The following is a 24,459-nucleotide window of genomic DNA, read 5'->3' as shown; positions in this document are numbered from 1 at the left end:
TAAAAACAAAAAGTGCCAACAAGTAACAAAGACATAAGAAAAATTTATTGCAGTCTGACTCCACCAAAGGAGCAGGGAATAACTATACTGTAGCCTTACTTTGTATAACATCAAACTCTATGTTAAAAAAAACATTAAAGACACAGATACTGAACTGCTGTGAACGTAAATAAATTAAATCAAAGGCAGTCTATTACACAGTGGGGGCAAATAACTAGAATGTTTGAAAAAAGGAAAAACTGCTGGAGCTCAAGTCAAGTGAATAAAACCATCTGGTGCTAGTTATAACTCCAAAAACACTTTATTAAGAACATCATCAATACACTAATTTTCAACATTCACTTCATATTTTACAGAATTATGTTCAGATATAAACATGTTTTTTAGTTAAACTATATTACAGTGAGAGTAAAAACCAGACGACCATGTTGCTGCACGACAGCGAAGGAACTCCCACACAATGTTTTCCCAAACATTTCCTTCTCTAACTTCTGTTCACCATAACTGTGAGAAGCATAAGTGTTTTAAAAAGGGTTCATCTAAAGAGGCTTGCCTTTTCTGTATGTAACAGTGGATTTGTGTAGTGAGGACTGTCTCATACAGTATTTTCAGGTATTAACTCTTAGCGCCCTCCTTGGCCGCATACAGCGCCCGTAACGTCTGTGCCACTTTGTTCGTCAGCTTTTGTCCACTCGTCAAGGAGATTTTCTTGTAAATAATGTCCGACTCCTTGATATTGTCGACCCAGGGGACCTTTTTCCGGCCGTCCCGTTTTTTTGCTACAGCCCACGCCCCGGAGTAAGATCCTGTCATCCAGTGTATGCTGTAGCCATGCCTGGTCTTCTGGACGACCTTGGCGATCTGCGGTCTGTCTTTATATTTGGGATAGAAGATGGCAACAACGTCCATGACTTCCACTGTCTCCTTTGAATCCTCCACATCCCCACCTTTCCTTGATTTTTGCTGTGAAGGAAAACGACAGTCCTGGTGAGCACAACCATGGCACAAACCTTATTGAATCTACTTCTATAGTAAACTTTACATAAAGTCATCTCACTCTTTATTATTATTTTCAGTGTTGTCACATTTAAATTGAAAAAAGGTTTTAGTGCTAATCTTTTTCTTTTAGAGCTTTCATGAGTTGAGAATTTATTGTAAAGCAGGTGACATGAAGGTATAATTTATGCTTTTTCTATTTATATAATCTGACAGATTTGACGTGACTATCAGTGACCAACATTTGCATTGAAAGACTTTTATTGCTAACCCACAAATTCAGGCTCGGTTGGGATAAAACCCCACAAAGGTCCACATTAAATCTTATAAAATTCGTATAAAACAGTTTTTAAAAAAGCATGTTTGATTTTTTTTACTTTGTTTTGCTGGATGTTCACACAAAATAGATCATTTTTAAACTCTCGTAAAAATGATAATCTGTTTATAAGTTGCTATGAACATACTAAGAATAATGTATCAGTGGGTTTTCTATAAACAGAGTATTTTATTTATTTATAAGATCAGTGGTTCTTTTTCCTGTTTTTCTATAACAATATTGAAGAATGATAATATTCATGTTTGCAATATTGGCTGGATATTTTAGTAAAGGTGTGTAAAATGTCTCTTAAGGCGATTATGGGACAAATCAGTGACTCAAATAGAAATAAATAAGGATGAAAAATAGCAACAAATATGTTAAAATGTTGATTTTGCCTAATGCCGGACTAAAATGTAAAATGCGAACAGATGTAGAGGAATAAATGGGATTTTGTGCAAAGCGGTAAAATTCCTACCGGAGGAGGGTCTTCATCATCGCTCTCCTCTTCCTCTGACTCAACTGGAGCGGCGTGATTACTGGTGTTGTGGTTCCGGGGTTTTGTCACCTTCAGAAGCGAAGTGATGGCTTTGTTTCTGGCGTTGGCGTTTGCTTCACCCCCATCTTCTTCCTCTTCCTCACGATCTAAGTGCTCCATCAGAACCTTGAACTGTGAAACAAACAGCCAAACATCCAACCATTCCGATGAAGCAGTGGAATTCACATGTAAAAGGAAATCAGAGACAATTTTGTGCGCTTACGTTCAGGTACTGTTTGACGATATTCCTCTTTAATTCTTGGCTGAGACTGGAGCTGGTTAGATTCCTCTTAAGGTAATCCAGTGTCTGCGCCGGGTTGAAGTGCACCTTGGACTTTCTGTTCACGGCCTTGTCGTAAACCTTTGCAGACTCTGTCGGTGAATACTTCTGGATTTTGCTACCAAACACAAAGAAGACGGTCATGCTGCTGCACTTTTTTTTTTAAAGCAAAGGTTTTTAACACGACTCACCTGTCTGAGAAGCCATACAGGTTTTTCAGATGCTGCTTGAGCACCAGCAGCAGCAGGATGCCCTGGGAGGCGCTGGCAAACTCCAGCAGAGGGATGCTGTTCTCAGGCAGTCGGTTGATGACTGTGTCCTCGTCCTCCAAATCCGAGTCAGAGTCCGCCGACTTTTTCCTCCTGCGAATCACATCCTCATCTTCATCGCTGCTACTGGATTTGCTGTTGCTGCCATCACTGTCCGAATCCTCGTCTTCATCTGAGCTGTTTTTCCTTCTTCTGGAATGCTGCTTTTTCCGCTTTTTTGTCTTCACCTTCTTCTCTGGCCTGACAGGCTCCTTCCGTAAACACTGAAAGGTCAAAAACATTTCAAAAGTAAACTTTTGATCTTTAAAAACACAGCTCTGGATAAGTGTCATACGTTTGCTGATAAACTATTATTCATTATAAGCATTTCGTGTAGAATACTTGTATGACCGCTGCATAATCATCATCCTCTCTTATGTTTTAAAGATCCACTCTGATCACCTTTTGATCTATTTTAAAAGCGCTCCCAGTGGTCTTTTAATCATGATTATGCCATTTTATAGCCAAAACCAAAAAACCTGTGCTGTTTTCTAGGCGGGACTGTTGGCATGGAGCAACCCCACAACTTGAAAAATAAAAAAATACTTGGAATTACAGGGGAGTTTTTTTTTACTTCTCAAAAGGTTATCCAACATTTTGCAGGATATAAATATCTTTTACCTCATTGAAAGACTGGAGCAGGTTGCTACCAGACACAGACAGAGTAATGTCGATGTGGTGCATGATGAAAAGAGGCTCATCCTGGGTTTGGTACGGGAAGCAGGCCAAGTTGTCTGCTATAAACAGCAGCATGTTCACCTCTGCTTTCTGTTAGTGAAAAAAGCCAAAACAAAACCAAAAAATCATTTCGATATTTATTGGAAAACACAGAAAAGATGTTTTGCATGAATGACGGTCTTGTGCTTACAGAGCTGTCATCAAACAGGTTGAGCAGAGAGATGAGGAAAGCGCGCCTGTGTTGTCGGTTCCCACGGACCATGGTGTAAAGATGAGAGCAGAGGGCGGAGTCAGAGTCATCGTGCCGGTAACCTCGGATCACCACATCCTTGGATCCATTTATGGCCTGCTGCACCTGATAAGACATCTTCAACCCTGCAACTGCCTTCATCTGTGAAAAAAAGGAGAGTAGTTCAAAGTCAATAAACCAGCATATTGCGTACCTTGTCCTGTAAAATTGACCCAGACACCACCTACATGGATGAAGCCTGAATATTTCTTGTCAATCTCCACCAGTTGCTGGTCTGCTTTGTTCTTCATCGTTGGCTCTGGATCTGTTCCCATGGCAATTAAGTAAGGGACGCACTATAGAGTAGAGGAGTCAGAAGTCTCAGATCTTTGTTGTGTCAGAAGCTGAGAACCAAAGTTCAAAAATGGTTTTGGTGTTTAAAGTAGGACTTCACGAACCTGAACGGGATGGATGAGGCCCTGATTGAGTGTCAGCGTGATGACGTTCAGGGCAAAGTGCCGCACCGTGGAGTGTGAGTGGAAGAAGGACTCCAGCACCTGCTTCAGGTAAATCTGCATGATGGAGCTGCTCATGCCCGATGAGACGTCCCCCATTTCCTTCAGATCCTCTTGCTTGGCTTGCTTCTTCCCTGAAACCACAGAGAAGACCCTTCTGATCAATCCAGCAATGTTTACATCTCTAAATTTGAAGCAGCCCAACTTACATTCACGGTCAGCTTCTTGCATTCGAGAATCCTCCTCCTGCAGGTAAGTCTGCAGGTTTTTGAGAATCTGGATCTTCAGGTTAACGCTGCTGTTCTCGTCTGACAGGATGTTGTTGTACAAAACCTTCACGTCTTGGACAAACATGAGCTCAGGATGCATGATGAACTGGAACCCTTTAGAGTAAAAAAAATCATTATTGACAGACGAAAGTTGGAGAAGACACACAAAAAATGATAACAACAAATCTCTATTTTATGCAACTGTTTGCAGTGCTGTTACATACCCAGGCCAATGATAGCCTTGATCTGGACCTCTTCTTCCTCATGAGTGGTAAAGCACAGCAGAAGCTCCAATACCTTATCCTTTATGACAATCTGAAAGACAAAGGAGTCAGCCATTCCAACTGCGTCTGCTAAAGTTTTAAACACATTTGAGACTCTTTTCTAATCCTAAAAAAACCCATCCTTCACACAATATCTGATCAAAGCTTAGGTTTTTACTTTGTTAGCACCCTTGAACTCTTCTTGGTCAAAGTCGAAGTGTCGACAGAGAGCCCCCACAGTGAAGAGGGCGCGCAGCAGAGTGGGTTTGTTAGTCGCCAGAGTGGAGGAGCTGGGGTCTTCCTGAAGCTGCGTCTTGAGTTTAGCCAGAGCCCCTGTAAGAGCAACAACCTTTATTTTGCTTTTTCAAGTTCAGAAAGTGTGCAGTAATTGAATTCTCCAAACACTAAATTCAATTATGTTCCATTTAAGAAATATTGCTTTAAAAAATGTTTCAAATACAAACCAGGTTTGTGCAAACCGACCTCCTACAGCATTTTTTAACTTCAAAAGTACAACATTCGGGTGGCTTCTAATAGATTTTTTTACTACTTTTAATTATTACAGTATCTTTTGCTATCAAAGAGTAATATTTCTGTAATTTACATTAAAAAAAGGAAAAACACAACTGTCAAAAGTTGAGTTTAGACTTACCATAGAACCGGTTAAAACAAGCCCAGACAAACTTGTAGTTGTGAGTTACTTTGTTGATAATAGCGCCAAGACAACTCACACAATGCTGAACAACCTGGGAGGTAGACAAGACAAATAAATACATAAATAAAAAACACAGACATGTTGAATGAGAGCTGCAAGTGAGGCTGACCGTCATGCCGTGTTTGACAATGAGCTTCATCAGGTCCTCCTCTATCGTCGTCAGAAAAGTCTCGCTGGGGTTTTCCATCAGAGGAACCACCAACTCGAGGATTTTGGCCACGTTGCAAATCACCATGAAGACATTCTGAGACTGAAACAACATGAAGACACATGATGGTTGCTCTGCCTACACACAGACTTCCTAAGTACTGTGCTGCCACTAGAGGGCGCTACATATTTAAAAAGACAAATAAGAAAATTAAAAAAATAAAACTCTCTTTTTGCCCTTTCCACTGCTTTTTTTGTTCCTTGAAAATGTTTAAAGCATACAGTTAAATAGAAACTAAAATTTATCCATGATTCTTTTTGGATTACATAAAGTGAAAAACAATTTGGGCTACTAGCTGTTACTCTTGAGTGTATGACGTGTTCTCAAACCCATCCAACCATTGATGTTGAGACAAAAGCAGAAAGGCATTGGGTCTTTGGTATTCAATTATTTTTTACATGTCAGACTTAAAGTTACACTTCATGCTTACGTTGCATTTGGTGGTGAGGTAAGGCTGAATGGTCATGGCATGTTTGATCATTAACTGAGGTCGGATTTTAGTAAAAAGTAAAAGAGTGGTTATGCATGACACCAGACGGCTGGAATTTATTCCCTTTTCCTCACAATCTGTGAAGTAAAAAGAAGAAAAAAATATTTAAAAAAAAGAAAATTTGCTTTGCAGAAATACACGTATTCCAAAAATCATATTTACAATTTCTACAATTCTGAAATTCACCTGCAAGAGACTCATCATATTTCAGAATGTGCTCCACTAAATTGTCCACAAGCTGAACGCAGGCTTTCTTGGCCGGTTTGTATGAAGCATTCTCCTCAGACTTCAGCAGCTGCAAAATATGTCAATACTTAAAAAAAAGCCCTAAAAATCATGAAAAACAGCAGCTAAACGATCACAGGAATAACAAAACGTACATTTTGCAGCAGCTGCTCAAACCAATCATAGCCTGAATCTTTACACGCTAACACCTGAGATCAAAGCAAAAGACAACAGTGTTAAAACTTTAAAACTTGAAAGGTGCTTACAATAGTAGAATTTTTTTTAAACTAACTCACCACATCTGTTATATTGAGGATTTTTCTGGTCATGGCTTCCTTGTCATGGTTTGGCGTGGGGGAAAACCAAAGTTTCTGGAATGTCTCGTTTACCAGTTTCTGCAACAGAAAAGATAATTAAGAACATTAGAGCAATCATAAATGGAAAAACTACCTTTATTTTTTTTTTTGAAGAAACAAGCTTTCAGAAATAAGCCAAACCTTGATCCCTTCTTCGTCATTGACTCTGCGGATCATCTTCACACACATCTCTGTGATTTTGTGGAAGTCTGGCAGCTCCAGGCAGATGTCCCTCAGGATTTTGATGACTCTTTTTCTCACGCTAATGCCAGTGTCCTGCAATGAAAAAGGGAAATATGAATGCAAATGAACCAATGTTCAATGGCCTTAAAACAAATAATCAGAACAAAGAGTAGAAAAGATTTTTTTCCCATTCCTGTGCTTCTATCAAACAGCCACATTATTTCAGTTTCCTATTCCACCAGTAGGTGGCAGCGATGGCAAACGATTAAACCTCTAACTCTGAGTGAGACTGCTCTATGATAAATGTTTGCTTAGACTTTTACATCATTCACACTGGGATTGAATAAACTGAGATGATACCATTTGAACTGAAGATTGATCCAAAATGAAAGAGGACAAATTACCAGTATTCTTTCTATGAGCATGTCATAGTACTGCTCAATGAGCTCCGGTCGACTTAACACAAAGCGGCCGAGGAGTTCTACCGCTGCTTCCCGAACACTGGTGGAGTTGTCCATGAGGCGGCAATGAACGCCGCGCTGCATATCCAGCTGTAAAGCAAAGAGATGTCATGGAAGAACACGCAGAGAACACTGCTTTTGTCTTGACTGTAAACATGTGTGTGTACATGTGTTTGTGTCTGCATGTGGGTGTGTAAGAGCAATCTTCTATTTGGAAGTGAAATAATATCTATCGGACATTTATATTCCTCTACTAATAAAATTGTAATTTAATGATTTTCTACTATGTTTTTTAGCGCAAACATGAGTCAATTCATAGTAGGAGGTGTTTTTTGTAAAAAAGAAAGTCAAGGTCTATCTATAAACTACCAAATGCAAGGAAAATGAAATCAGGATTACAGAATATGAAACTCAGTCTCTATGTAGTTCAATTAAAACTTGATTTTTGCAAATATCATTAATTAATATCATTAATGAATGCAGGAACTTTGAAAGTTTTCCATTTCTCTATGTCACTTAAAATGACTTAATCATAGCACTTTTGTCAAATGCACATAACTCCAATGAAATACTGTAGATGTGTACAGTTGACCACCAATAAAAAAATACCAATCAAGTTTTCAAAGTTTGACTTATGAGACCCTAAGACCTACGTCATTTAAATAATAATACCTTCAACAGAGCTCTTGATTTTTTTTTCATTTCTAAAAATTAAGCTCTATTTACCAAAATTTCATTACACTATGCTAAAAAAAAAAACTAACTACTGTAATTCCAGAGTCTCTGTCTCAAACAGGTTTTAAAGTTCCTTTTTGCCATTTCAATAACAATCCTATGGAGAGAACTTCATAAAATGTTATCAGTAAATGAAATTGGTGGAAGATGTCTCCCACAAACACAGAGGAAGGACCTAAGGGTGCAAACGAAACAGACTCACCCGAGCCAGAATACTGGGATCAACAGCCACGACCTCACAAAGACACTTCATCGCTTTAGTTCTGACTGCAATGGCACTCTCCCCCAGCACCCTCAATATCTGTGACCACAGATATTAAAAAGTGTTGTGAACAAACACTATATAGAGGTTTATAACTCACAACATTTCAATTAGCCACACTTTTTACCAAACACAAAGATTTTCTTGGTAACTATCTTGGTGGAAAAATTATTATTTAACACAACTAATGAAAATATTCAGCCCTATATTTTAGCTGCAAGGTTAAAATAGAGTAAATCTGCTTTTTAAATAAATTCATTGTATGTAAATGAAAGTTTTCTCTCTGGCTGACATTCCATGAACAGATAAAATTATCTTAATAAAAGTGTGACACCTTTATTAACAACAGGGAAAAAGTAAAGAATGATCTTACTTGTGATAAATAAATATCAAAGCTTTGTGCAAATGGCCTCATAGAGGCCAGATATCTAACAATCAGGCAGGAGTCCTCGTAGTCTACTGTGTCAGAGTTCATCCTACAAAAAATAAAATAAAGAGTTTCAATCCACTTTGGTATAACAGGTAAAACGGGGTAATTTTGTACTAGTTATCCAAAATGAGGCGGTACTTTACCTTTGAGAGGTGATATTTGATGATGAGGTCTTGATGACCTTGCGAAGGAACTTCTTCCTGCTCTCTGCTTTCTGCACTATCTCCTCGGTTGAATCATCCTCTTTGGAGAGATGATGAAACTTCGTGTCCTCGTCGTCATTTTGGGACTTCAGTGCTTTCTCCACTTCTGTTGTGGTGTCTCTGTACCACTGGGCAATATAAAAATTCCTTGCAAACTGGTGGAAAACAATAGATGAAGTGTTTAGTTTAACTTATGACTCAATTATTACAATGCCACACATAAGAATAAATGTATAGTTTATTATTACTAGTAAAAACATTAAACTTGATTCCTAAATTTCATTTAATGAAAGTAAAGCAATTACTGCTAAAGCTGGATCTGTGTCGGAGCTTTCATCTAGAAAGCTCAGCAGAGCTTTCTGAAGTTGTTGTATCTCGTCACTGCCAGGAGTCTGTAACAAATGAATACAGCTGGAATTTAGCTACCATGGGGCAAGCTCCCTTTATAAGTGGCTATTACTGTCTCGCCCACCTCTCTTAGAATGCGATCTATATCCTTTTGGTCCATCTTGTTAGCGACAGCATCCTTGCGGAGACGAGACGCAACCGTGCCGAGGTAGTCCAACGATGCCACCCTGAGCGCCATCTCTGTTTGCTTGTTACTGAATTGGTGCACCTGCAGCACCAAACGTTGGCAAAAAAAAGGCTCATATTAGGAACAAATACCTTATAAAACTAGACAAGTAATGACACCTATGGAGAGAAATGACACTACGCACCAGCAGTCGCCCCAGTAAGCTAAGCAGCAGCTCAGCTGCAGGCCACTCAGGTTTGTTTACTGCAGACAGTAGATCGTGAATGAAGTTCTCAAAGAGAGGCCTGTAATCATCTTCTCCCTGTTTACTGCCACATCTGACACAAATCAAACACAGTTTTTTTTATCATGTGTATCAGGATGATATTGCAGCCTGTAGCACATGAGACACTTTGGAAAAACAAGCATTAAACAGTAAGGATTTACTTTTTGAGGAACACCGAGAGAAAGTTCTGTGCTGTCCTCATGGCAGTTTCATAGGAGTTTGTTATGAAGACATCTTTGTCCACCTAAGAAAAAGTAAAACAAAATAAAAAAAACCTGATCAAACTAGATGATTCTGAGGCAGCAAACACAAAAAGATATTTATCCTCTGTAGCTACCTTCTTTTTTTGTTCGTCCTCGTTCTCTTTCTCAAATGGAAGGCGAACCACACACTGAATGAGCTGAAGAACGAGGGCTGAAACCATCTGGATGTACAATCCCTCTCCATCTGAATCGCAGTTGTTAAGCCTGAGGAGCATCACACAGCAGACCCCGTAAGGACACAGAAAGAGTGCATGTGGATTGATCAATGCGACTAGCAAATATGGTCACAGTTACCTGAAGTTCCTGAGACCGCGTTTATTTGTAGGCAATCTTGCCAGGGAGTTAAAAATCTCCTCAAGAATGAGCTGCCTGTGCTTTTCGTAGCGGGAGAACACCTGAAGAGAGAAATGCATGTTTGAGCAAACTCCTTAAGCAATTAAAACAGTTTTAAAGTGGCATACTGTCCAAGGGCCGACTTACTGCTGTCACTAATGTGATGGCGCATAACTGCAGTTCGCTGACATTCTCCACAAAAAAGGGTGTGATGCCAAGGTTTGAAACCTAAAATCATGGGTGCAGAAATACTCAGGCATAAGATTAAGGTTAAAAGGGTGACACAACGCTGGCAGTTTGATCCACGATAAAGTGAGAATTGCACCTGGAGAATGGTGGTGTCGGTTAGCAGTTGGATTTCAAGGAGCTCTGAGATGTTGCTGATGATATCACACACTTTGTTGTAGAGCACGACGACCACTTTCTGTTTGTGGGAGGAAAACTTGGCTTTCTTGGACTTTGAAGAGCCACCTGGGTGAGGAAGATGGAAGGGAAGTCGATATTAGGATGGGCTCGTTCAAAACAAAAACAGGAAAGTGTGGGAAAGATGAGACGTTATATTGAGGCAGATGAACAACGGAACGACAATTCTACAAGCGTCTAAGTAACTTAAACAACTTGCCGTAAAATGAATGTGTATTTTTCCCCCACAAATGTCACATTTTAGAGGGTAAATGTTTGTACACTATAGCCAAGGCAACATATGCACTTCCTGTGTGAAGCACAAGTAATTTCAGCCCTTTAAGTTCACAAAGTGGCCACTAGGTGGCTTGTTGTAAGACACTGGGTCAAGCCACAGGTCCTGATGACCCGTTTACACTAAAGATGTCTCCAGCGACACCTAAAAACTGAAAAATGTGTTTTCTCCGCTTCAGAACCTGCTGGAATTACTAAAAAGCGTTGAAGAGTTACATTAGTCAAAGGAAAGTCAACACTGGAGCTAATAAAGCTCCGGTGTAAAAGGGTCAACTTTTATATAAAATGCCCCCAATTTACAACATTTACTGTACATTATGGAATCTGTTTTAATCTCAGTAATTAGGTTTTACAATATTGGGAGTGCATTTTTTATTTTTTATTTTTATTTATTTATTTATTTTTTACTTGGGAGTGCATTTTTAAAAACTTATATTTTATTTTAGAAATGAGAAGGAAACTTTTGATTGACATGTGACTATTAAACCTTCAGTTTGGATGAGCCTAACAGGGAATCTTCAAGAAAAAAATTTCACTGGCTTGATTGTCCTGCCTATTTTTTTATTTTCACTGTTCAGAAAGATTGGCTTTCAAAAACTGCAAAAATAATCTTTCTGGGAACCTAAGGGTTCAATAACAACATCGAACATGTGGCACTGCTATTAACTGTTCATACACCCACAGGACAGAACTGTACTGACAGTCAGAACAGCAGTCATTCTCTGGGACTGACCTCCGTGGCGATCCAGCCTGTAGGCGGGGTCATACTGAGGGTACAAAGTGTTCTGCAGGTGGAACTTGGTGAACTGCAACACCCTTTCAATCACATCCTCGATGTAAACCGCTTTGGGCATGCGGGGAGATGTCATTATATTCAGTGCAGTCAGACAGGCGTCGGCAGATTTGGTCACTCTTTCCATTATGAGGTCGCGCCACAATCGCTCTTCATCCATCGACTCGTTATCCTGAGAAAAATCCAATAAAAACAGACAAATAAACAAACTACGTTTGAGGCCGAACCTTTTAAGCATCAAATTCTTAGATCTGACAGGTTACCTGACTCATCAAGGTGGACAGTTTGACACTGTCCTGAATGTTCTTTTCCAGTATATTCAAAATTTTCACCATTTTAGAAGAAGAAAACTATAAAAAAAAACAAATAATAGTAATAATTTATCAACAATGCAGAAAAATAGCATTCTAAATACTACTAAATAGACTTTTCTTACCTTATTAAAGATACCCATCATTTTGATCTTGTTAGAATCGCTGCTTAACTCACTCAACTGTTGCTTTCCAAGTAAATATTCTGGAGGGATTTCATCGTCGTCGTCTTCTGTTTGACCAAGAAGAAGACATTTCTCAGCTCAACAATCCAACACATATTTAGCAAGCTTGGAAAAAGTTGATAGACTTCCTGTTGACCTGTTTCGTTGAGATCCACATCCTCCAGGCTCTCCAGAATGTTGTCCATGCTGGCTGTGAATCTCTTAAATGTAGAGGAGTCCATCATTTCTACAAGATACATTTAGAACATGTTTATGAGAAAATGAAAAAAAATAAAAGGCATTGGCATCATAATAGAAGTCGAATCAGTACCTTCTGTTGTCATACTGGAATTATAAACCACCTTTTTCTTCTGTTTTTCCTTTTTCTTCATTTTCCTGGCAACTAAGGACAAAAAAAGGTGATTAGAGAAGTTCTAAACACAAACATCCAGAATCCCAGGAACTGGTCTAACAACAATTATTTGCAGTCATCAGTGTGAAACCTGTCAGAAACACTGAAAGGATTTCAGAGTACAGCCCCAGTTGGTCATTAAAACACGGTATTGTTTCCTTACAGCACATGAATACATCCTCTCATTCATAATCCAGTAGGTTTTCAATTCATTTCCCTGTTTCTTAAGAGGTAAAGACAACTGCAATAAATCCCAATCTGTTTAAGTCTGAACAGTGCATCAACTGTCTTTAAATCAAAATAGAAAGCAGTTTTCCCAACCAGAAATTTGTAAAAGTTTGCGAAACATTTTAGATTTAGATAAATGACTTTACTGGTTACAGAATTGTCAGTGTTCAGTGTTTTAAAAAAAAAAGTTATTTCACAAAGCTCACTCAAAGACCTTCATTCGGGAGAAGAGGATATGGAACAGATATGGAAAACCTCACACTCTTACTCATACTGCAACTTTCTGATATAGAATAACAAATTGAGCAAGAAATTATACATAAAAGCATGTTTTAGACCTCAGAAGAATATCTCAGCAAGAACATGGCGAACATTTACACTCACAAAGAGGATCCATATGGTAACAGGGACAGAGGGCCAGTCGGAAAAGGACAGCAAAAACCCTTTTTTTTGGGTGGGTGGGGTGGGGTGGGGGCTGATGTTATTCTCATGTGCGACCAGCACAAAAAGTGATGGAAATTCATCTTGGCTACAGGTTGTGAAATTATTAATAATATTTAATGCTGTTCTCATACTGTTGCTCTAAGGATTCGGTTTGTTTTTTAGTGGTGTTTTTGGTCATGTTCTGTCCTCTATCAGTCACTCCAGGCTCATGTTAGTCCTCCACAGCTGTTTTCATTTCTGTTCATTGTCTTCAGTGAGTAGAGGTGTCTGGTTTTCAGTTCTAGATTGTCAAATCATCTGTTTTATCTGCTATATAGGTTTCTCCACAGATTTTGTGCTGTTTAGGTTTATTTATTAAATGTTTTTGTTTCTGGCTTCAAGCCCAGTTTCCTGCATTTTAGCTCCTACACCTCCAGTTTCTGACAGCGGCACTGAATGTGAATCCTGGGATTCACGGTTAAATTCTCTGTATCTGATCCTCCAAACACAGGCTTTTTTTGTGATTGGAAAGAGTCGAATACAAAAGATTCTGAAACTGATGGATACAGAGTTTAAAGAAGGTGAATCTAATCAGAAACTATTACCGTATGTTAAACAGATACATTTAGTGTCAGACCTGTAGTGAGGAAGCTATGAACTTGCCATAAAAACTGTTCATTTATTTTGAACACAGTTCCCAACTTCTTGTCCCTACACGATCTGTTCTGTGTTGATACGCCGTGCTCAGATGTCTGGCAGAATTAAAAAGTGACTCCTTAACTGATACAGAGCATTTTTCTAAAATATGAACCATATTTAAGCTTGTTGAATCAGTGGATGGCGACTAGTTAGACCAGAACTCTCAGATTCAAGTTCCTTCACTGTCACATCTCCTTGGTTCTCCGTAGGACAGCAGTTTCCCTCGCTGTCCCCGGATGTCCCTAACTCTCTCTGGCGGCTCTGAGTCCGAGCGGAGCCGCAAAGACAGAAGAACCGGCAGCTCAGAACCGTAGTAATACAAGAAAATGCGTTTGATAAAATACAGGGGGATTTTGTTGCCACATTTTTTTTTTATTGTGCCTCTACCATAAATGTGTTTATGTTAATAACAAAAAAACACAGAGGGACTAAGGCACTTTTTATTACAAGGACCCCTAGGGCCATATGAATTCATCAACCCCCTGACTCTGACGCTAGTTCAGCATCAATATCCATCAAATTTGTATCTAAAATGTAAAAGCTGAATTCCTAACATTTACTTGTTTAAAAAGCTTTCAGCAAAGTTGGTATGATAGTAGCCGATGCTTCCATCTCCTGTGAGTCCATTGTTTTGTTTTCATTGTTGTGAATGTTGTAAATCTTGTAATTCCCTCCTGGGGAATGTTATATAGATTTAGCCGTTTCACATGGGTGTATTGACTGACAGCTGACACACGAGGACTATAGAGTACATGTAGACGTGTAGCTGCTACTCTTCAAAATCCTCTTCCTCTCTCAGAGCCTTCCATTTCAAACAGGTTTATAATTTGAAGACTGAAGTTGGTTTCTATTCAATTTTGTAAACTGCTGTACTTCAATATCCGGAAATTTACAGTGTAATGTTATTATATATACATTTTTTGTAAAGCAGACTTACTGTCACTTAGGCTTGGTGGGGGGGACTCTCTATCCGAATCTTCATCAAAACGATGGCGACCAACAGAACCTCGGCGTGAGTTATGAAAACCTCCACTCCTCTGATGATCCTTTGATCCCCTTTTCTCCTCGCATTTCCAAGTCCTGTCGTGGTCCTTCTTCAACCTTTTCCTTGAAGCTGCAACAACAAAGAAAAGCAAAAGAATTTCTTATAAAACACAACAGAACATATTAGGAGTCAAATTTTTGATTTAGAATGTTTTTTTCTTTTATTAAACACTACTTTCTGGTAAAACAACATTTTTGCAGGTGTTCTACCATCAGAAAACACTGGGGATCATAGGGTTAGACACTCACATTCAATGTCAGACTCAGATTCAGCGTTTTCATCTTCATCCTCTGAGTTCATCTCAGCATAACTGGATCGTTTTCCAACTGAACCGTGTCTTCGTTTGTTTGTCCCCTCAAATGTCCCTGCAGGTACGACAAAACATCAGTATGAGCACAAAACAAAAGCAAATATACAGCGACTCAGTAATCTGGTTAGATTTTCAATTATTGAAAAAATAAGAAAAAACTTAATTTATGAAGTTGAATCTTTTAGTCATTTGGTTTTAAAATTGAATTGAACACCAAAAATAAATTTTTCTGGAAATGCAAAAATGACTTTATTGTTATAAATCCATAAATTACCAGATCACATGTAATCCCGTCCCCAAACCAGCAAACTTTCAAATACAGATTATTTAAAAATGCAGCTTTAGGATTTAAATAAAAACATCCAAACAAAGGATTTCATTTTGTTGCTAAATAAACAAAGTTTTTTTTTTAAACTAAACTGCAAACATGCATATAGTTTGACATTATTTGGTACAAAACATTTTTGACTGTGCAGTTGGTTCGGGATGTCAATCAATTACTGATTCATTGGCTTCTGTGTAATTTACAGGTGTCAAAATAATAATGTTTAAATGATTATGCCAAATATTAGGAAAACAATAAAATAAGAAGCACCCAGAGATAAATCCAAATAATGGATCAACTTTTGAAATCCTGTTCTATTTTTCGTCTGTTGATTTGATAGACAAGCATTCTAGCCTCACAGCAGGAAGTCCCTGGTTCAAATCCCAGCTGGGACCTTCCTGTGTGGAGTTTCCATGTTCTCTCTCTCCGTGTATGTGTGGGTTTTCCCCCGGGCACTCCAGCCTCCTCCCACAGTCCAAAAACATGCTTCACAGGTTTATTGGTGATTCTAAATTGCCCTTAAGGTGTGAGTGGTTGTCTGTCTTTGTATGGCCCTCTTATGGACTGTCCAGGGTGTATCTCACCTTTGCCCAACAGTAGCTGGATAGGCTCTAGCAACCCCAAAATGGAAATATAGAAAACGGACGGATTTTAAAAACTATGCCGACTTCAAACGTGCTTTTAAGTTTTTGACAAGAAAAAAGACATATTTCCTTTGGGACATTTCAGACGGAAGAGAAATGATTTAGACAACAATCGTAATAAAAACATTTAAATTTTAACATATAAATATAATCTCATCAGCATTTAATTTAAATTAATCTGTGGCTCAAGTTTATTTCCTTGCTAGTTTTTTTTCCTACTTCAAATCTGTGCCAACAAAGAAAACTAAATACACAAAAAAGAAAAAGCCGGTCCACCCTTTTAAACTAAAATATTTTCATACCTTTTGAGGACCATTTCTTGGATCTGGAACTCTTGCTTTCCCTGATGATCCTTTTCACCTCCTCAACGCTGAGCCTCCGCAGAACCACAACAGGTTTGCTTCTTTTGTTTAAGCTGTTAACTAAGGAAACCCGCTCCAACCTCACGAGGGGTTCGCTCCGGCTTTCTAACAGCTTTCTCTTCAGCTGGAGATCCTTATCTGGCGCGTCTCTTTTTATTTTAGGGATCACAAAGTTCTTGAGACTTCCTGATTGACCACCGAGCAGGTACTGGGGGAACTCACAAGGTTTTGGGTCCAAGGAATTCCGCCTGTTTCCAGGCAAGCAGCTAATGCTGCCGTCCCCATTTGTCCGGTTTTCCTTTTTTGGAGGGGTCTGTCTGGGGGGGCTGGATTCACCAGCTCTGTGTCGACCATTGAGGTCAGATGGTTTGTCAGGTTTAGGGTTCTGATCAGGTGAGGTTTTGTCAGGATCTTCCTTTGTTTTGCGTTTCCTGTTCCTGTCTCTTTCCTTACCTTTGGTTCTCTCCCTATGTCTGTCTTTGTCTTTTTCTCTCTCTTTGTCTTTTTCTTTCTCTCTCGGTTTGTCTACATCTCTAATTTTGTCCCTGTTTCTTCCCTTGTCTTTGTCTCTACTTCTAGTTTTGTCCTCAATGCTTTCTTTCTCTCTGTCTTTGTCTTGCTCCCTGTCCTTGTGTCTGTCTTTGTCGATTTCTGCTTCTCTTGGCCCTTCTACCTCTTTGCTTTTGTCTCTGTCCCTGGTTTTGTTTCTATCTCTATGCTTGTCTTCCTCTCTGACCCTCTGTTTTTCCTTATTCCTTTCTTTATGCCTGACTTTGTCATCGTCGCATCTGGAGTTGTAGTCCGCCCTGCCAGAGCTCTTTGGAGTCTCAGGCCTGCTGGACCGGTGGCTGTTGTTGTTCTTTTCTTCTTTGTGGAGTGAGTTGGAGTGCTGGTCGTGCTTCTGGCGCACCATGTCTGAGCGCCTGTCATTGGAGTGTCCCCTGTTGCTTTCGTGTTTCGGTTTCGACACTCGCTGACTTTCCTGCTTCAGCCTGCGAGACTCTGGTGGTCCACCTGAGAGGGACTTCTCCGCGCTGTTAGGAGGCTGCTTGATGATGGCGGGTCTGTTTCCAACGTCCTTATTGGCCTTTCCGTCAAGGTTAGTTTTGAGATGACGTAGATGTTGCTCACACAGCGGCTGTGGTTCCAACACAACTACAGGCTGCTCGATTATTCTGCCGGCTTGCTGCAGATCAATACTGACCATCAGGGCCGGCCGACCAGCACCATTGTTTGCAGAGCTGGACTTCTTGGGCGTCAGCTTGCTGGAGTTGTTTCCTTTGTGTACGGCAGGCCCTTCGCTTGCCTCAGCTCCAGGTTCCTGAGGATATGTGTCTTGTTTACGTTTTTTCAGCGGCTTGTCTGCAATTAAAAAAACACAATAATTTAGGCTTGAAAACACAAGTTCTACAAAAATATAAATCAGAATAAAAGCCAGCGTTCACCTTTGTCTTGGACTTCTTTCGAACCGCGCTCTTTTTCATTGGCTGACTCGCGTTCTATTCTCTCCACGTCTGCAAGTGCATCCACCTCAGAATCGTCAAGCGCAGCACCGCTGTCTTCATTATCCTTGCTATTTGGTTGCACAGCAACCTGCTGACTGTTTGTGTGCTGCTCATCCTCCAGCTTGCGTGAAAAGCCATGAGGTGCACTTGGTGAGGGGTTACTATTACTGTTTGTCACAACTGTAGTGTGATCCGAGTCCACATGAGACTTCTGGGGACACTCTTCAGTCGGATTCACATCTGGCGTCTTCACCCGGGAAAGCTTCAAAGTCAGCTTAGTGGAATCTTTTGACGGAGAGCTAACGATATCATACAAAGCATTTTTGTCCATATGCTCATTTTCTTCTCTGCTCTTCTCCCTATGCCTCTTTCGGCGGTCGGACATGGAGAGGACCAGGTCAGGCTGTGCACCTTGTGGCACATCAAGCAGATGCGACTGCATTATCAGAGGAGGCCTGGACTCTGCAAAAACACAGATGCCATGAAGTTAGTGGCATTTTTTACTAAATAGATAAATAGATAGCAGCTATGGCCGCATACTTTTTATAGTCTCTTCATTTCCAGCAGGAGTGCATGCAGACTGAGATGATTTAACTGTAGATGTGGCAGCCTTCATCGGTAAGTCCTTCTCCTGCAGTAACACAAGACATTTATGATTACTTGGGAGGTTTAGTGTCTGCTGAGATGCAGCTCAGAATGACTTGATTCACTGCTTTACCTCATTTCCCAATCTGTGAGGCGCGTTTACGTAGCCGTCATCTGAGCCTTGTCTTCTATTATGATTAGATGAAGTGCTTGATAGCTGCCCAGGGACTTTGTTGTTGTGGATATTACTCACACCACTACCAACTAAATCAGAGAATGACAATAAAATCTCCAGTTAATCTTTTTTCTTCTTAATTAAAAGGCGATTTATCGACTTTACATATGCTATTTTGTCTTCCAAGTAGAAAGAAAACGTGACGATGCTGGAGTTGAGCTGAATCATTGTTTGAAAGGACACAAACATAAAGTTTTATTTGGACTGACCCTCTTTAGTCCCTGAACTCACCAGTGAGTTTATCAATCATGTCGGCTTCATACAGTGCCCCCCCTTTTTTAGCATAGGTTTAATTCAAAATTGAACATAACAGTTTCAAAAAGTTTGGTTTAAAAGAAAAAATTGACCAGAGTTCTGAAAAATAATTGGTAAAACCCTTTGAATAAATCCTTGAAAGGTTGTACATAGTTTAGTGAAGCTAAACATTTGTCACATTGTTTTGACCTTGTCTTTTCTTTGTGGATTAATACATTTTTATTTTGTCTCTGCATGTTTGACCTTTTGTTATAAAGCACAAAAACATATACACTTTTTGTTGTTTTTGCTGTAAAAAAAAAGACAAAAAGTGCAACACGGAATTGAGTTTTTAGACAGTTTCAGGTTTACTGTGAACTTATTGTGTAATCTAATCACAATATATCTATAAAAACCAAGCTGAGGTTGTACTATACAGTTGGATACAAGCACTGCCACAAAAAAATAGTTTTAAAGATAAAATAATGGAGCAAATTGTAAAGTAGAAGAAAAAAACTCGGACAACTGAGGGTTAAAAACTGTATCTGTCCTTTTAGCAGGAGTCAGGATAAAGGTTTTGAGTTATGGATGGACTGAGCTCCAGATAAAACTTCAAATAAAAGGGGGAGCCGCTATGACAGCAGCAAATCAGACTAACTTTAACGCATTTTTTACCGGTGTCTGTTTCAACACGCCATCGTCGACGCTTTGGGAAGGCGACAATTTTTGTGGATAAAATTAAACTGACTTGCTGAGTTTAAGTCTCCTAATTCATACTGGACAATAGATCATCACAGAAACTATTTTTCTACAAACAACTAGCACTTTTCTTCTGTGTCTTGTTTTAGTACTCGCCTTGCTGATGAGAATAACTGGGTGGGTTGTACTGCATGTAGTCAGCAGGACTCTGAGGAGTATAGGGACTCGGGATAGGACTGTTCTGCTGGGCCACAAACTGAGTGGCTGATCCAGACTGTGGGGATGCAAAGCATCTGCAAAAGAGGAATAGGAACTATTAGTGAAAGTACAAAGTCATTGTCCCTTTTAATCATCTGACTATTAGGTGGCACGTCTTTACCCAGAGGGACTTTGAGAGACAGGGGTTTGCTGATAGTTTAATCCAGGACTTCCATGAACTTGATTCTTAAACTGTTGTATCAGTGGCTGTTGCAAAACACCTAGGATTAATGAAGAAAAAGCAATGAGTTGAATGCAATCAACCAAAAAAATCCAAATAATTACATTATATATTTCCCCTTGTTGTATTGCTTTTGCGGTGTGACATTAAAACCACGAGGTACAAATTGTACGAAAAAAGATATAAAGCTGTTAAACCAATACAAATTATTTTTCCAATAAATGGGAAAAAAAGCATTTCACATTTACTATCATAACCTCAGTTTTTTTACTCCAGCCCAAATCAAGATAAAGTCACAGATTTGTTTGTGGACCTTTTCTTAATTAGAAAAAAAAAGAAGTTCCAAAGCAATTTTTATGCGGTCGTCTGGTTCAGGTTACAGAACAACACACACTCAATACAGCAAAATTTGCTATTAGTATGACTAAAAGCCAATCTAGTGATAGGTGTACCCCCTTCTAAGCATCCCAAACCTTTTATTGGATTAGCGTACTTTTGTCCCCGAAGACTGTGGGATTCCTGGAAAGTAAAGTCTGAAGCAGCAGTGGCATATCTCCCTCAGGTTCATCATTTCCAAGGTTGTCCTTCAGCTCTCTGAAAAACATTTATTTTTAAATAAATATCTGATCATTCAAAAAAAAAAAAACTCCAAAGACAATAATCAACCTCACAGTATAAAGCTATATTAAATATGATAAATATAATGCTTGCATTTATGTTTTTTTAATTCAAAAAACGAATTTAACAGTAAATAAAATCAGTGATCCTTACATGTGTTCGGTGGAGACCTGGTTAAGACTGTGTGCCAGCTGAGTCACCAAACTCTCATCTCGACACACCAGCAGACTGCTGACTTCTTCAGAGATCCTTCCATTGTAAAGCAGGCTCTTAGCGGTGGTGGCAGGGAGAGGAGAAGGCAGAGGCAACTGGTTCAACACTAAAAGGTGATCGAAAGATAACACGGGTTAGGAGGAGAGGCATAGCAACCTCTTGGGAAAAACAACATAAACAGCCGTTTTTTAGTAGGAAAAAATAGCTTAAAATCAAGACAAAAAACGACACCACTGAATTTTGCTTCTCTCACAAATAAACATGTTTTGTCAAATGTCAACAGACTGTTTACAGTAGACTGGTTAATGATTAATTTCACAGCAATGTACTGTTGTGTGAGATTTTTATACTGTTTTTTTTCTTCAAAAGATTGGACAACAAATGTTCACACAAAATGTTTTTTTTAAACACACAAAAACAATATTTTCCAAAAGAGTTTCAACTGACAGGTAACACTGAAGTGTTATGGGGTACATGACTATTTTAACAAGACCTAATTCTACAATAGATCTAGTCAATTATTTTAGGTCTAAATTATGCATTTAGAAACGATTTCACTGGCAATTCCTCCATTTCAGTGTTTTTTTTAACTAAATTCTTCCAGCACACAACCTTTTGCCTACAAAAATGTTTGCCAACTCCTGTATGCACCCACATCCCAGTAAGTATATCGCTTTTTGATCGGTTTGCCTATTAAAAAATAATAATAAAAGAAACAAACAATCCACATTTTAAACTAAGCGTAATGCTATTTGATAGCTTTAAGGAACAGTGTGACACTTACAGTCTGTTAGGCTAGCAATTCCAGCAAGAGTAGTGATGGGAACATGAGGCATATCACCATTCATGCTGAAGATGAGGTCAAGAGGTCGTGTCAATGCACAGGCAGCTCTAGATCACCACTCTTTTCCTATTCGTCACATCTCCAAAGTGCTGCAAAGAGACACATTTGGCAAAAGGCTGTTTATTCAGCATACAACACTGTCTTTAAAAAAATCAAATACAATAGCAAATTGTGGCATCCTTAACAAAGAAAGAATCTTCTGAATGAGGACTCTTACGTGAGCATTATTACACTCTAATACAGTGTAGTTATAACTGTATTATTGACAGACAAATAATAAAGGCCCTATGGCAAACCTGAACATATCCTAAGTTGTTGATTGACGATCCTAACTTGGGAAGTGCATCCTACTCTCTGCTTCCCTTCTTTTCCTCTTTATTACTAAACACCTGAAGTGTTGAATGAGGCTAGTAGGAGTTTAAACCAGCTATACAAAGGTTAAAAGATGAGAGAAAAGAGAGCAAAGTAGTAAACGCGGAAAATCACGTATCATCCAATCTAATCAATAACAAATAATAGGAAAAAGAAAAAGTTTAGATAATTTTGTGTTCGCATCACCCCCATGTTAAGTTGTGTGAGCATTTACCTTATTTTTGGCGACAGAGGCAAACAAAACATGACGAAAAAGCGACACGTAAAAACATTTGAATTGTTAGCTAATTATATCTCATTTTGATCTTTTGTTATCGTGTCAGTAAGGACTCCTTGGACTAACTGAGCCTCTCGCAGCGACATAAGCTAATTTTATCCCAAATTATAATTCCGCTGTTACTTTCACATAGATATATATATATTTATATATTTTACCTCCTTTTATAACAAACTGATAACGACGGTTAGCCTAAAGAGTCTAAGAAAGTGTCCAGAATCAACTCGCGGTTAGTTAGCCGGCTAGCAACAACTGAAGATGTAGCTAATGTAAGCTAGCTGGCTAGGAAAAGCCTTAATTCTAACTTGCCTTAGCTAGCATCGCCGAATGTGCATCAAAGCCAGTTAGCCGTGGTTTGCCAGCTATTCGTTGCACTTTTACCGAAAAGGTCGCCTATCGCTTTTATTTCCACCTAGCACTTGCTATGGCCTTCGCCGACGCATCTCTTGCTCACAAAGTGGACCACGGACTTGCCTAAAGGAAGCGTAACCCCGACCCGACGCCAAGGAAGCAGGGGTACAAAGCAAAGACCCCATCACAAATCAGAATCAACCCCCCCTTAGGTCGAATCTGGCAGCGTTTACCGTCCAACTGTGTCTGTTGTGTCTGGCGCGCGCGCGGACACACGCGATAGTGTAAACAGTCTGTCTGAAAATAGGATGTTGCTGTTGAATGTATTTACCTCAGGATGTGAGGAGAAAGAGAAGTGGTTCTGGTGGAGGAAGAGGAGGAGGGGGAGGAGCGGGAGTAGGATGGCAGCTGGAGTTGAAGAGGAGTCTCTAGCTCCCTCTTCGTCCTCCTCCAACAGATCCTGCCTGGAATAGCAACCCCACGGCTGCGATACCCCACTGTGGGTCTCATGGAGGATTTTGCTATACATTTGAGTGTATTTTTATTTGGTTTTTAATGTAAATAACCAAAAAAAAAAAAAAAAAAACAAGTATTAAACCCAGCTTCTATAATACTTGTAATTATCCAAACCTTTTAATTGAGAGAAGAGTTATGTCATTATGAAATGTTTGGACCTAAAGTGCAGCCTCTTCACTCTAAAGGTGACCTTTTCTAAATTGATAAAAGAGCAAACACAACTCCTTTGTAAATACCTTCTCTTCCTTTGAGGACTACTGGCATAAAATTATTTTTTTCTAATCGTTTCATTTATTTAAAGATCTGAATTCACTGCAGCTTTTCACAGAGCAACCATAACTACTAAATCCATCCAACACATATTTCTACATTAGAAGAAACAAGACCCTGATCGATCAGACCCACTAAGAGTTTTTCAGATTGTTAGAAATAATAATGATTTGAGATGGAAACCATTGTCCATAAGAATATATAGTAGTCCATAGGAATAATATATAATAGTGCGGGTCTCCAAATAAGACGCAAAAAATACAAAGTTTTACAATTTACTCAACCTGCACTTCATCTATTCAGTTTTAAACCAAACTAATGCACTTCATAACACCTGCTATAAGTGTGTAATACTCTGGATGGATGCAAACTGCATTCAGATGCTATATACTCATGACATATGTATTGACAATAAAGTGGAATTCTATTCTATTCTATTCTATTCTATTCTATTCTATTCTATTCTATTCTATTCTATTCCAAGATTCATATCAGATGACAAGTGAATCCCTACTTAAGTAATTTTTTAAATTTTATTTTGAAAAGGAAAACTGGTGCACTTGGCATCACTCCAAAACAATTGTACCTTAAGAATTTATCAGTCACCGATGGTCTTTTATTTTTTAAAGTATTACTAATATGGATGAATGAAAGCGTATTTGCCTTTACACCGAACAATCAATGATGGACTGGCGCATAAAGCATGCAGGTGTCTCCCTCTTGTGGAGAAAATGCATATTGCTGATTGCTGTTTTCTCATTTTCCTTAATGGTCTTATCAAACAGATTCAGATTATTCCTCTAGTAAAAAAATCATTAAACACAAATTGTGTG

At 39.1% G+C, this 24,459-nt stretch overlaps 1 protein-coding gene across 5 annotated transcripts; it reads right to left on the bottom strand.

The window, feature by feature from the left end:
* Positions 1–276: 276 nt before the first annotated feature.
* LOC101156754 (nipped-B-like protein) lies at positions 277–23,316 on the bottom strand. Of its 5 annotated transcripts, none has more exons than XM_023961186.1 (47): positions 23,172–23,316; positions 21,781–21,929; positions 20,937–21,102; positions 20,659–20,759; positions 20,106–20,205; positions 19,883–20,019; positions 18,692–18,822; positions 18,514–18,604; positions 17,914–18,435; positions 16,409–17,830; positions 15,076–15,192; positions 14,720–14,896; positions 12,352–12,423; positions 12,178–12,267; positions 11,982–12,088; positions 11,809–11,895; positions 11,486–11,717; positions 10,382–10,527; positions 10,204–10,284; positions 10,018–10,118; positions 9,798–9,927; positions 9,622–9,704; positions 9,380–9,512; positions 9,133–9,276; positions 8,966–9,052; positions 8,601–8,815; positions 8,401–8,503; positions 7,968–8,066; positions 6,974–7,120; positions 6,528–6,662; positions 6,327–6,425; positions 6,186–6,239; positions 5,992–6,100; positions 5,746–5,882; positions 5,217–5,357; positions 5,045–5,138; positions 4,571–4,725; positions 4,354–4,444; positions 4,070–4,243; positions 3,804–3,994; positions 3,594–3,701; positions 3,307–3,507; positions 3,060–3,206; positions 2,322–2,662; positions 2,074–2,248; positions 1,791–1,982; positions 277–963 (listed from the first exon to the last, which is right to left on the bottom strand). In XM_023961186.1, the coding sequence occupies exons 2-47, from the start codon at positions 21,842–21,844 to the stop codon at positions 616–618; spliced, it is 7,977 nt and encodes a 2,658-aa protein (XP_023816954.1). In that variant the 5' UTR covers positions 21,845–21,929; positions 23,172–23,316; the 3' UTR covers positions 277–615. The 5 variants fall into 5 exon arrangements, with proteins under 5 accessions (XP_023816954.1, XP_023816955.1, XP_023816956.1 ...); XM_023961187.1 differs by having other exon boundaries at positions 23,074–23,172; XM_023961188.1 differs by lacking the exon at positions 23,172–23,316 and adding an exon at positions 22,964–23,067.
* Positions 23,317–24,459: the final 1,143 nt, after the last annotated feature.

Source organism: Oryzias latipes, chromosome 12 (genome assembly GCF_002234675.1).
Source record: "Oryzias latipes chromosome 12, ASM223467v1".
Classification (NCBI taxonomy): domain Eukaryota; kingdom Metazoa; phylum Chordata; class Actinopteri; order Beloniformes; family Adrianichthyidae; genus Oryzias; species Oryzias latipes.
This window is presented reverse-complemented; position numbering and strand designations above follow the sequence as displayed.